The sequence below is a fragment of the Dromaius novaehollandiae genome, chromosome 1 (genome assembly GCF_036370855.1).
Source record: "Dromaius novaehollandiae isolate bDroNov1 chromosome 1, bDroNov1.hap1, whole genome shotgun sequence".
Lineage (NCBI taxonomy): Eukaryota > Metazoa > Chordata > Aves > Casuariiformes > Dromaiidae > Dromaius > Dromaius novaehollandiae.
Genome location: NC_088098.1, coordinates 39,848,529 through 39,861,733, shown reverse-complemented (window position 1 = coordinate 39,861,733; position 13,205 = coordinate 39,848,529). Strand labels below are relative to the sequence as shown.

General features: G+C 39.4%; 1 protein-coding gene across 12 annotated transcripts in view; it reads right to left on the bottom strand.

Moving 5' to 3' along the window:
• Positions 1 to 13,205, bottom strand: part of NAV3 (neuron navigator 3) — a 558,174-nt gene that overhangs the window by 48,129 nt on the left and 496,840 nt on the right. For 9 of the 12 annotated variants that reach the window (XM_064509436.1, XM_026100313.2, XM_026100316.2 and 6 more), the window contains 4 exons: positions 11,890 to 12,378; positions 5,524 to 5,565; positions 2,977 to 3,137; positions 933 to 1,121 (listed from right to left, as the gene is read on the bottom strand). In XM_064509436.1, the coding sequence (XP_064365506.1) occupies positions 933 to 1,121; positions 2,977 to 3,137; positions 5,524 to 5,565; positions 11,890 to 12,378 (881 nt within the window). The remainder of the gene's footprint in view (positions 1 to 932; positions 1,122 to 2,976; positions 3,138 to 5,523; positions 5,566 to 11,889; positions 12,379 to 13,205) is intronic. The other 3 variants (XM_026100317.2, XM_026100318.2, XM_026100319.2) reach the window with 3 other exon arrangements.

The window sequence follows — 13,205 nt, the reverse complement described above, 5'->3', positions numbered from 1 at the left end:
TGCTGCACTGACTTCCACTTACTCAGGCTGCTCACGGATCCACTCCAGCCAGATATGAAACATGACCAATGAAAAAGCTTTCATCAAGGCCTCTGATGAGCCATTACTGAAATATCAGATTTAACACCTCTTTTTCTATGCATATATTATTTGCCATGCTTTCTATTCAGTCTTCCAGACTTTCCTCTGATGGTTCTCCCATTCCTCAGTGAAGGGTCTGTAGTCACTGTCTGTAGTCCTTGAATTATGTCATGTGCTTATGTGCAATCAGCCATCGTCTCCGTGCTGACAACTCACAACCCAATCTGTTCTGCACCTACTGCTAGTACTACATACCCAGATGGCTGCCTGATATATCATCTAAAATACAGAAAAAGGTACTGAAAACTAAAAGTATTATTTGTCAGCTATTTCACCCAGGAAGTCTTGCTCCCTCTTATATCTCATAACTGTGAGCTTTTGGGGAAAAAAAGACTTTGCCATAGGAGGCTGCAGGGAAGTGGTGAAATGAAATGACTCCAAAGAAAGGGGATGGTAAGTGGCAATGACGTTAAAAAAAACAGGGAATACAGAAGTAGGACTAAGAAAGCAGGGAGTAACAGTAGTCAAGGTATGCTCAGACACTCCAAATTTACAGGCAAAAAGAATAAAATCATTTTCCAAAAATGGCTTCCTTCGGCCTTCCCTCCAAGATTTCTGGGACACACTTATAAAGGATATACAGGTATGACGTGCTCTGTATTGCAGACTATTTTGTGAAATACCTTCCACACTCTGGGGTAAGGAAGTCCTGCAACTCCAGCTCAACAGAAACCAAAAGTGCTTCACAAAATTATTTAAACTTCTATGTTGCTGAAGAAATGTTTTAAAATTTTACTACATTTTGGAGGTTCTCAGGTTTTTTGCTTATCCAAACAGCAACTCAATCTTACCTTCTTCCATGCTGTCCCTGAATGAACCTGAATGACTAATTGCTCGTGGTCTCTCTTCTAAGGATGTAGCACTGCCACACAGTTGGGAGTCATCATACAAATCAAAAGAAGTGTCTTGTGCAGGGATGCTGTTTGAACGCATCATACTTGGTCCAGGAAGGTTAAACTGAGACAGGCTGGTTGGACTCACTGGAATGCAAAGCTTCATTAATGAAGTACATTCACACTGAATGGATTTTGATTCTGCACAAAACAGAAATGTAGTACTAGCATGGTGAGATGGGCTTTAAGCTGTTCAGAGAATGAAAGACTTTTATTTCTGCATCAAAAGCCACAACAAAAAGGTGAAAAAGATGATATCCGAGGAGCTGGAGTTAGATGCAAGTAATCCTGTAAAATATACAGTAGCACTAACACTGGTGTCTGAATAAACACTTGTTCACTTTGACAGCCCAAGACAGAAAATCAATGGGAGAGATGAATCCCATAGGTTCAAAAGTTAAAAAGGAATAAGAAATTGTCATTTTTTTATAAACAGCTCTTCTCATAAATCAATACCTGCATTTTTATTGTTTTATACACATATATTACTGACTGCAGTTAACACTGAAGCTCCGTTGGCATAGGCAGGATATACCTATCCATTGATTTTCTACGGCACCTACCACTGTAGGAAGTCAAAATTCCTGCGTAGGCCAGTTAAATCTCATCATAAATAGGAATAGTCTGGTCACTCATTGTTCAAATCAGGAACAGCTTTGATGAATCTACCTTAAGAGTTTGGAAAGTTTGCCAGTAAAAAGGAAAGCCTGATCATGTACTCAGCACCTAGAAAAAAAAGCTAATCCTCTATCCAGACTCAGCCAGTGTTTTGAACTTCTGTTTTAGATCAGCAAGATGTGCCTTAAGTCATAAATTACCAGAGCAGTTGTGTTGTGAGAGTCAGTTAATATCACAAAACTATGATAATGAAAAGCAGGAAAGGACAGCAACAACAACAAAAAATTAAGAAACAGATCTTATTGATCTCTGTTGTGAGGAACAGAACTGTAAGAAAAAAAAGATAATAATAAACGGAGAATGATAGAAAGTGAGAGAATCACTGCTTAAAGAAAGCTGTTCTGTGTCTAAAACTACTGTAACTACATGGAAGAAATCCAAAGCAGTGGCTTATTTAGCCAGTATCCAATTTCATTTTTAAAAGTGGCTTTGTTCAACTTCTTCTTCTTGTTTGTAATAAAGCCCAACATTTGTGTGTCCAATCAAACTGCTTTCAAGTGATTGTAACCTACAGAGGCCATAGGCTGTGACAGAGTGGCAGAAGTGGGAACTGCTGCTAATTCTACAGTAAGGCTCTAAAACACAAAAACTCATTGTGAACCTAGGTTTGTGTCCAGCACTGGGCAAATAAATGGTTTTCTATTAAGTATTTTTAAAAAGGTAAAATATCAAAAAATTGAATTTGGGTTGGATTAACTTGAAACACGATCCAGAAGACCCAAATCTAAATCAGGATCTATAATCAAATAAACCTAATATGTGACTCACATCCTAAAATATGATATTCTTTTCAAGGATAGGATTTTGATTGGGCCCAGCACAGTTACCACCAGGTCCAGCCACTGAAGTACATTGGAAAGGCCTATCTCAAAGCAAACCTGAATGCATGAAAAAAGCAAAGTCTAGGGTCTGGGCTGATGTCCACTAAAATCACTGGAAAGAATCCTACTGACTCTGCGAATTTTAAGCTGAGCTAAAAAATGAATGCTTTGAACTAGAAGCTAATTCCCAGCTCCGCCTCAGATTTTCTTTTCCTTGGGCAAGTCACAGAGACTCTGCTTCTTTTTAGTATATAAAATAGGATGAACTCTTGCCTACTCCATGAAGAAGTGCTTTGAGTTTCCCTTCATTAGTGAGGTACCATAACATGGTGATGGAAATATTAAAATAAATTATCTAGTTTGGCAAGCTAAGAAATATGAACAGTTGAATTTGATGATTCTATTCTAAAATGGAAGAAACGGACAAGGGAAATAGCATTTACCCAGGTTGGAAAAGTGGTATTTCCCAGTTGCAGATGAAGACATAGCTGAAGGAGAAACAAGCGGGGACTGACTGCCAGTGTCTTGCAGGCCTCCGGTTGAATGGGAGCGTAGCCACTCCTTGCCTTCCTCCTGACTCGTCTGCCGTGACGATGGAGTGTATCTGAAAAACCACAGCTGACATGCTCAAAACAACGACAACATGATGGTTTGGAAAGAAATGGGTGCTGCTTAAATACCCTTCACTGGTCAGACAAAACAAAATCCTTGGAATGCATCAAGTCAAGTGATTGCTACAGATATTGCCAAGGTAAAATTTACCATCTTATTGCAACAGAAAAAATACAAGACTTTAAACCCAACCACCCCAACATTGCTTCAGCTTCATCCCCCTCCCAAAACGAGCATTCCCTTCCTTTGAAGAAATATGATGATAAACGACACAAGACAGACAACTGAGCTGACAGGAAAGGACTTAAAAGCTATAGCAAGTGTGCAGGTTGATGCAAAAGCTCAGACACTGTATGGCTAGGATGGATAACGGACAGACTAGAAGCCAGGAAAGCTGAGTAGCCGCTTACAAAATGACATCTGCCATGGATCACATGTGGGCAATTGGTTAGATGAAAGGAGTGAAACATCAACAACTCTGAAAAAGGAGTTTCTGTTGGTAATGGCAGCTATTCATGGTCAAATGCACCATCCATCTGCTACTTAGCATTGCATCCTGCCCCAAACTGAGGGGAGGGAAAGGGACAGGGAAAAATACTCAATTAGCAGAAGCAAGTTCTCTGGAAGGAAGAAGTTTGGAAATCGAATAATTTATCAACTGCTTGCTATGGCAACCCAATAGAACAAGTGCAACTGATATATGGGCTAACAGGGAGAGCTGATAACTCACTATCTAGGCTTTTTTGGCTGGGCTGGAAGAAGGGAAATTCTGGTAGTGGTTAGAGTCATCAAAATGTGCAGGCATTTCTTACAGTGTGGGTCTTAACCAAAAAGGCTGTTTTCAGCAATGTCTGCAAAAGCCCACTTCCTTCAGTACAGTCTCTTGTTAACGTATGAGCATGTCCTTCACCACTGTCATGAGCCATCAGTGTTCCCCAAACAGCAAAGCAAAAAGGGCTTTTGGTATTCTGGCTTCAGGCTTAAAAAGGCACAAAGATTTCTGCTTAGAACACAGATTAAATAAACATGCAAGTTCTCATGTTAAGCTCGGGGTTTTGTACAATATTTTACATCATCTTGTCCTGATAAAATATTTACTTCCTTTCTTTTAAAAGGATGCATATGATCTATGTTTATAAACGTCACACAGAAGAGTCACCCAGTGGTTATCAGATCAGAAAGACGGCAAAATGTGAATTCAGGATCTGGGTCTTGAACTGGGACTTCTGTACATTAAACCAAACTGACAGTCTTTTGGGGATATCTGATCAGGCCTATAAGCCTACATGCTGTTTTTCCACTTCATTTCTCCATCAGCTCTCAGCCACCTTTACAATCTTACAGCCCATGAGTCATCCCACTGTACCCTTGCAGGGTACGTGCCTTTATGCCTGTTCCATATCCTGTCTCTCTCCAAATCCAAAGGAATTCTTTTGGGATAATGGGACATTAGGTTGAATTCTTTCTAAGGAAAGGGTAGTGCAGAAGAGGGGAAGCTGCTACCTAGTGACAGCACTTCAGCAATATCTTAAAATTTCATAAAGCACTGCTATTTATCAATAACTCAAAAGATTTGAGCTACATAATTTCAGTGCCTGGAAGGCTGCAGAGTGTGCGTGTGCAAGCGTACATGCCTCAGTGTTGGTGGGTAGGTGTGGGTATATGGGAAAGTGTCTTTGCCCTGCTTGCCATATGTACTCTCTGGATTAGGGAGATAGGCTGCCATGCCTGATGAGACAAGATAGGTTACTTCATGATTCTGTCTTTTATCGATGGAGTGCAGAAGAGGGGGCAAAACTTTTGTTTTGCATATTGAAGACAGCTGTAATGAGTGGGGAATTTGTAACAGAGCTGGAGTCTCAGTATTGCTGGGTAGGGCCCAAGAGGATTAGTTGCAGCAGGGCTCGTTTTATACTTATAAACCTTGGATACCAAAATATATATTTTCTGGCTTGACCTGTTAGCTACATCTTCAATTCAAATTCCATGAGTGTTTGCATTAAGATTTCAAGTTCAGATCCATCTCTAAACCTTGTTTTTCTCCATGTTTTCAACAATTAGTCCCATTGTATTGCCAAGGTACTTTGCCTGTCTTTTTTAGACCTCCAGGATTGAATGTCTCTTAAGATTCATCACATAAGGAAACTATTCTTAACAGTATTCACTTTCCAAGATATATCTTGAAACTAAATTTATTCACTGGGCAGACTTGGAAAGAAAAAGTCCATTGTTGAAGTCTACAGTTTTTTGGACTGAAACTAAGTACCAAGAGCTCTGTTGTAAATGGCATCAGCAGAAGGAGAAAGTAAAGGAAAGACAGTGTAGAAAAGGTTACAGAAAAACAGAGAAGCAGCAGTCATGCTCAATAAAATATATACCTTAATCCCTTTTTGGGTAGTGTATTTCTGTCAAGCTGCATGCTGTTAAAACAAAAAAAACCCTAAGGACATACGGTAAAAACAGGACTGTTCAGAATTACAAATTTTAAAGGTTTTGATATGGCTGCATAACAGAAGGTCATTTAATGCTTTTTAATATATCTTTCATGAAAAATCCCTGACTCATTGAAGGGGACAATAGGACACGGACTATTGCATATTCATTTTTCATCCAGACATTCTCTGGGCTGGGTCAATAGTAATTTGGACACTGTCCAAGTCACAAAGAAGTCCTTCCCTACCATTTCTAACCTTCCTACAGCTTCACCCTGCAATCTGTGTGAGAATCATATGGTCACAGCATGAAACTATTTTTCACGGTTTCCTATGATCCTCCAGTAGATTTCCAAAAGAAATGAAGCACCTGCGAGGAGACAGCAGGGCCTTGCCAGAAACCAAATGACAGCCCTGCTTGTAGGAATATGTGCTGAACACATGGAGCTCTGGCTTCCTGTTGCCATGGGACTCACACAGCGAGGGGATGGTGTGCGCAATGAAAAGCGGCACCAGAGCGACATTATTTTATATTCACACACAAACAGTGGCAGAGTGGCTGATAACCAGAGATCTAAGGTTGGGGTTTTCCTAATTCAAGTCCCCTCACCACTAGGGAGTGGACTAGAGGGACATCCACTGGTCTTCCCCTATACATTTGAATCAGCAAGCAGGTAGTGCAATTTTTTTTGCTTAAGAACATAATTTAGTGTCACCATAAGGATTAAATTGTGAAGAGATTTTAGATTTCTGTATTACCTATCATAACCACATTTCCAAGAGCAACAGGCACTTAGGCCTGTACTTCCCGCCCAAGGAAACTCTCCTGATATTACTAACGCTGAGTTTCTACTATGCTGGTGGTGGTGGGAGCCCCACTCTCACGTAACCTTGATCAAAGGAGGCAAAGGCGTCAAAAATACTGTTGGAGTTAACAATCTATTATCATTAGGGCTCTCAGTCTAATGGAATAAAACCACTTTTATCACCCGCAGGAAGTTTTATAGGCAATTTTCCTAGTTTAATCAGGGCCTTGCTCTGAGTGGGGAGAAAGCAAATGGAAGAAGGAATTTAGCAGAATTTCAGCACCGGCCCACCTGTAGTGGTCTGCGTGAGGATAGTCCACTACCTGAGAGAGGACTTAATTTCCAGCATTTTGCTCCTTGCACAACCAACAGAAAAGAAGAATGTTTGGTAAAAAGAGAACATGGATTTGAATGCGAGATTCATGTATTTATTAGTCCCTTACAGAAAAGAATGGGGCCTAGATGTTCCTTTATGTAGCTTTATGCACCATTAAATTTCAAAACAAACAAACATGATCATAACAGAAACAGTTTCTTCTGCAAATACTTCAAAACCCCTAATGAATGATACATTTTCTAATATTACTTTAGCTTGCAGCTTTATGTAGTTCACTATATCACATTATCTAGAAATGAAGGAGGCATCTAGTGCTCCTTTAAAACAGTCAGCGACCAGAAAGTTATAATGAAGCCAGATAAATAAGCTAACCATCAACATAGGAGCCTGCTAAAGAACTCCTGAATTCAGATGCCCAAATGAAATGTGGGTGAATATTCCTCAATATGAGCATGGAATTGTTGCAGCCACATAAAAGTGAGTTCAGCAAACATTCATGTTGCATTTTAAAAACACTAAATCTCATGAAGATGCTCCCAGATTTCAGGTAATTACATGAAACTATTGATCATTAACCATGGGTCTGTGTAACTATTAATTCAGGCCCCTAACTGGCCACATCTTTCCAGTACCTGAAAGCATTCCTGTATCAAGAAGCTGAGTTTGTTACTTCTACAGAAACTGAACCTTCAATAAACAGAACTGAACAGTAATGTGCACTGACTCCATTAGGACACTGCCAGCCTATCCTCAGTGCTCATAAGATTTGTGGAGGTAATATGAAAAAAAATCCCCATTTAACATGCTCTTCAGCCCTTTCCTGAAAGAAGCAATGCATTTGTGGAAATCTGTTTCCTTGGCTCTAAATAAATAGGAGTCACATACCAACATAAAGTGAGGCTCAGAATACCATGCCAATCCTGACAACGTTTTCCTTTGCCATCAAAAGCAGTCTTGTAGGAGGAAGACATATGCAGACATAGACTGAAGTTATCAAGCCCACTGTCTCTCCATTCCCGTTTTTTGCTTCGCACTTTTGAAATCATCTGCAAGTTCTCTGGCGGGGAATAACAGGAAGCCTTACAGGTCTCTGTTTCCTCCCTACCCTTGGTGTCGAGGTCAACTTGGGAAAGGGAGAGAATTGCCATAATGCACTATCTTTGGGAGATTTCTAACTGTTGCACAGCTGTTAGGGAATAAAACAAACCATTCCAAGATAAAAAACATTTAGGGTGGTACAGGACAGGCTGGACCAACATGATATGAGACTTGTAAATGAGCTTCTACAAATGGCTGAGCACACCAGAAAATCTGATACATGATGCACTGTTTCACACCTTAAAACCAGAACCATCAACTCTGCTGATAATTTAAAATAATTGAAAGCCTTGAACAGCTTAACTGGATTTCAGCAAACTTTCATGGTCCTCAAAATTAAACAACATTCTTTCAAACTAAACCAGAGCAAACCAGACGTGTAATTAGAAGCTACTTCCACTCTGCTAATCCTCTTAAAATACAGACATTACTACTGATGAGACCATTGTTAATTCCTATATAACTGCATTTTTATGCATCCCTTGCTGTCACTCAGACCAAGCAGAAGGATACAAATCTAAAATGCCCAGCAGGAATTATGGGTTCAGAAGAGCTAATGATGATGTGTCTACATGGAATGTTTTATCAACTAAACCAGTGACATTTCACCAATTAACCCCAGTACACAATTTTATTCTAGAGTATGAGTAACCTTCTGGTTTATTTTAAATCCCTTTAAACTGATGTAAGCTAAAATACAAGTATCCTCCCATACAGGGAGCCACACTACTGGAACAACAGAAGTAGACTTGTCTAAATAAATACTGCTATTGCAAAAATGGCTAAAGTCCTGAGGGTGATGCAAATTTTGCCAATAAAGGAAGTATTTTCCCAGTATCTACTGAAACCATTTTCTGTTTGTCAATCACACAAAATCTGGCTAGGATAAACTTTGGTGTTATGTCAGTATTGCAGTTGATGGGGAGCCCTGTGTTTCTGCCATGCTATTCCTTGGTGGGTTGCCTGAAGACTGGCTGCGGGCAACAGGTCTGAGCATCGCTGGGGGGATGCTGACCTGCTGGGCACACGACCAGCTTACAGCCCCTGACACACTGCCTCCGTTCTGCAGAAGAGCCACATAGCTAATCATTATCCATTTAGCATTTGTGTATCTATAGCCCACCCTGTTATACTCCTTCAATCTGTTATTGATAGCTACTCTTCAGTAACTCTTTTCCAACCTGGGCAAGCATCTTACTTTATTTTCCTCATTTGCTTACAGAAACATTATTTGAAACAGCACCTTAAACTTTACTAAGCTTCAGATTTACCACATCTAGTTTCTCTCCTCTACTGAAAAAGCTTGCTTTCCTGCAAATGAATTAAATCAGTCTCATTTGAAATGATGCTATCTATCACTAGTTTTGTTAAACATCCTCTGCATCTTCCCAGGACCGAGGCAAGGATGACTTGCGCACAGTCCCCTTGTCCTCCACCCTGACCCACCTCCTCACTCCCATTTCTGAGCACAGGCCCTACAAAACCTTTTCTTCAGCCCTTGGGAATCTACTCATGCATCCTAGTGACCGCAGGGCCATTTCAAACAGTGTCTGAAACAAGGAAGTGAAAATCTCATCTGGACCAGTAAATTGGAGACCTATCTAAGTAATCTTTAACCTGTCCATTCCCTTCTGGCATGCTTGCTGTTAGCACTGTTCAGCGATCAAATTGCAGTTAATGGTCAAATGAAGAAAAAAAGGCACTTCTTAGTATCATTGGTTATTAGCTCTCTCTTCCAACATTTGCTAGACTTTTTCCTAGTATCCTCATCCGCACAGAATTTAGGTAACTTGCTAGTTTTATCTTATTTTGCACTTTGGTCTGTCTGATGTTGTCCCTAAATTATATTAATATATATCACTATACAGACAGATCATTCAGTCTTGTGCAAGCCCTAGAGTAAGTGAAGAAAAAGAGTGAGCCTCTTTGCAGATAATTTCTTATGTCTCGCCAGACTACATCTAGCTTTGCCGAGGCATATAAAATATAATCTGAATGCCTCCACTATGGTTTACACAGGAAAAAAAGGACAAAATCTTTTGCCAAACATATCTGTCTCTTAACACAGCAAAACAATACTTCTATTGTGAAAAAATACTTTACTACTTGGAGGTTTTGCTGCATAAAACAATTTAGAAATAACACAGCACTTGTAGCAGACCTTTTGGAAAAATCAAACTGCAAAAACCCTATTGGAGCTATAATTCAAGGAATGACACCGTTTTCTCTAGATACATGTATTTGTTTTGAGGCCAGATCAACATGATAAATGCCTCTCTCTGGACTCAATCATAATATCCCCACATGGACAAATCTGAAAGTTAAAAATGTTGCCAAAGGCAAAGTATTTGGAACCACTGAAATTAAGTCACTGAACAAATACATGAAGTATTAGTAGTGGGGGTTGCTCAGGAGCTTATGCCAAGCTATTAACATTTTAAATGTGATGTTTAACATCCTCTGCATAAATATGATCTTTGGCATAAATTCAACATCCTTCCACATCATCTTATTGACCTCACCATTCCTATATGCAATAGTAAAAATTAGTGGAGGTTCCCATAAACTAAATATTAACAATTAGCTTTCCAAGAAATATTGTTCTATTCAGTTGATGGTACATGATGCAAATTACTATATAAATATTAAAGAGACAGTGCAAATTAAAAATCACTCATGTATCAGTGTATTTTTAACTACTGTTGTTATTATACATTAGACTCATACACACATACATTTTATAGTGTTGTAAGTATGTTAGTTAGAAGTGTGATTTTTAACTGATATAGCAATACCCATGAATGCTGCATAACAAACATAATGAAATGTGTGGAGAGTTTCCATCTAGATTTGACCAAGAATTGTTTAGGTTTGTTTTGCTAAATGCTGATTCACTGAAAGTGAAATCACTCAATGGAAAGGACTGGTAGTGAATAATCTCCAGTTTTATATGAAAGGGAAAAAGTTGTTAACACTGTAAATTTTTCACATGTATATATAAAAAAAATTTGTTTTAAATATTTGTGTTTTTTCTAAACAATTAAGTTTAGTCCTAAAATGTTTAAAGTATTTCTGACTGACTCAGTATAATTTGGGGGGAGCAGGATCAATGGCTAATGTAAAAATTCAATACTTACTTTTTGGTCCCTATGTGAGATAAGAATTCCTTCTTGAATCTTGAAGATTTTCACAGGAAATGAAAGTTACTTACTGCCTAGCAAAGTTTATTGTTTCTCCCTTACAAAAGTCAAATAAATATTTCACAAAAAAAAATTTTGGTACAACAGTGCCTTCTCTCAGGGTGGCTGTGCCACTTTAAAATATAATTTAAGTAGTAAAACATCTGCAGGTAAACAAGTACTTTAACAGAACAAACGGGGGAAAAGCCTTTCTTGCTTTTGCCTGTCTGTGACACTTGCCAGGACTGTGAGGTTCTCACCTTGTAAACTGCCTCCCGTGAAGTGAGGCTGCATTTTAGTGAGGAGCTCTGGAACAGCTACCGTATAAGAAACAATGTGACAGGACTGCGTATTTTAGGGCAAGACTATAGGTTCAGCTGAAGGCAGGGGCCCGCTAGCTCTGCCTGCGCTTTTGGTAGTGGGAAGAAAACTGGGGTGCTCCCACTTCTTGAGCAAATTCATTATCAAGAAGGCAATGATACAGCTTAGAGCCATCAACTGTCGGGAGAGAAGGTAGAGGGCTAGCATGCAGGTGTCATTTTGTGGCCATTTAGATGTGCCCTTAGTTAGGCAATTCTCTCTTTCCTGTGGCTCTTCTCCAGAACAAGGGAAGAAAAAAAACCTTCTCAAGATAGAAAAATGTGCTTGTAAAATCTTAAAAGGCAGTTGATCCCATGTCCAATGCCTGAGTTTACTTTCAGTTCTATTTTCTTCCTTCCTTTACTTTTAAATAAAGGACTAAGCTGCTGATTAAACAGTGTCCCTTTAGCAAAATAGGTGAACGTTTTTTCTTTTTCTTTTTCTTTTCCTTTTTTTTTTTTTTTTTTTTTTTTGTTCCTGTTCTTTTGCCTCTCACTGGTTTTGTGGTCACTGTATCTATAGGTAAGCTCACCTTTCCGAAAGAGTAGATCTGACGCTTCCAGTCCTCATGAGCAGGCTCTGAACCTCCTGAGTGCTTGTTGTCAGTCCAGAGAGAGAGCCATGATGGCTCAGAGGAAGGTCAATGGACTCGGAACTGGTGTGAAGGCTAGTCATGGACTGGTAACTTGGTGTGTCCTTACTGCCAGCTGAAGAGCTGCTCAGGTTTGCAGCCCACACAAGACCACCTGATGTGAAAGAGTGCACTGAGGCGGGACTGGAAGCCAAGGAGTGACTTAAGCTTACAACATCTGCATTTAAGTCCGAAGGTTTACTGAAGAGGGGGCTGCTGCTACCACTTTGCCCACCTGCACTGCCCATGCTGCCTGTACCCGAGGATGGAGATTCCAGGCTGCCTTGCCGTGCCAATGTGGTACTAGGGCTGGGCATTGCCGATGTGGGTTTCACACCTTCAGTACTGGGTGCAGAGGCAGCTTTACCACTTGCCTTGGCACCAAACAACCTAAATGTAAAACAAATAGCTTTAGAGAAACTGATAGCCACATTAAACATTCATGGCGTAACATCCTAAGAGCCAAACTACACATTTAATTACGGCTACTAAAATCATGCCTACCTAGTTCATCAATTGCATCTCAACATTAAATTCACTTAACCATATCACAATAATCCAGGCTTGTTTCATTAGCAACAGCTCTCATTCACTCCTATTCAGATATGTTCTTTTCACACACAGACCTTCCCAGAGAGAGTTAAAATAAGCACATTTTTGTCTTATTATTGCATAAACAGATTACGCTTTCACCCAGATTTGGGAGTTAAGCATTCCTACCGCCATTAGCTTTTAAACTCCTCACTTCCCAAATGAGCTAAAATGATGGCAATAAACATTTTAGAAAGGGCATCCTTCATAGTTTATCAAATGTCTGAGTATTTGTGTAAAATTTTCCTCTCGTTGCTCTTTTGCACAGATGGTCATGTGGTCATCAGTCATGTAGCAACTAGTCAGACAGAATAAACTGCACCAGAGCTAAATGTGCTCAGTTTGTTTCCAAGGGCAAGCAAAACAGATGTGTATTTCATATATTTCCTTCCAGTAATTCTAAAGAAGAGAATTTCTACAGTAATGATGAAAAAAAAAAAACCCCAAATCCTCTAAAACTGTTGAAGGTCATTTAATGACTTAATTTCTCACTGGAAATATTTTAAGCTGCACTTGAAGTGTAGCTCATAAATTAATATAAAAATAAATGCAAAACTCATCGTGGTGTAAAGTAAGCATGGACAATAATGTAAGAATCCATTTTACTTATTATCAAGCTCTATAAA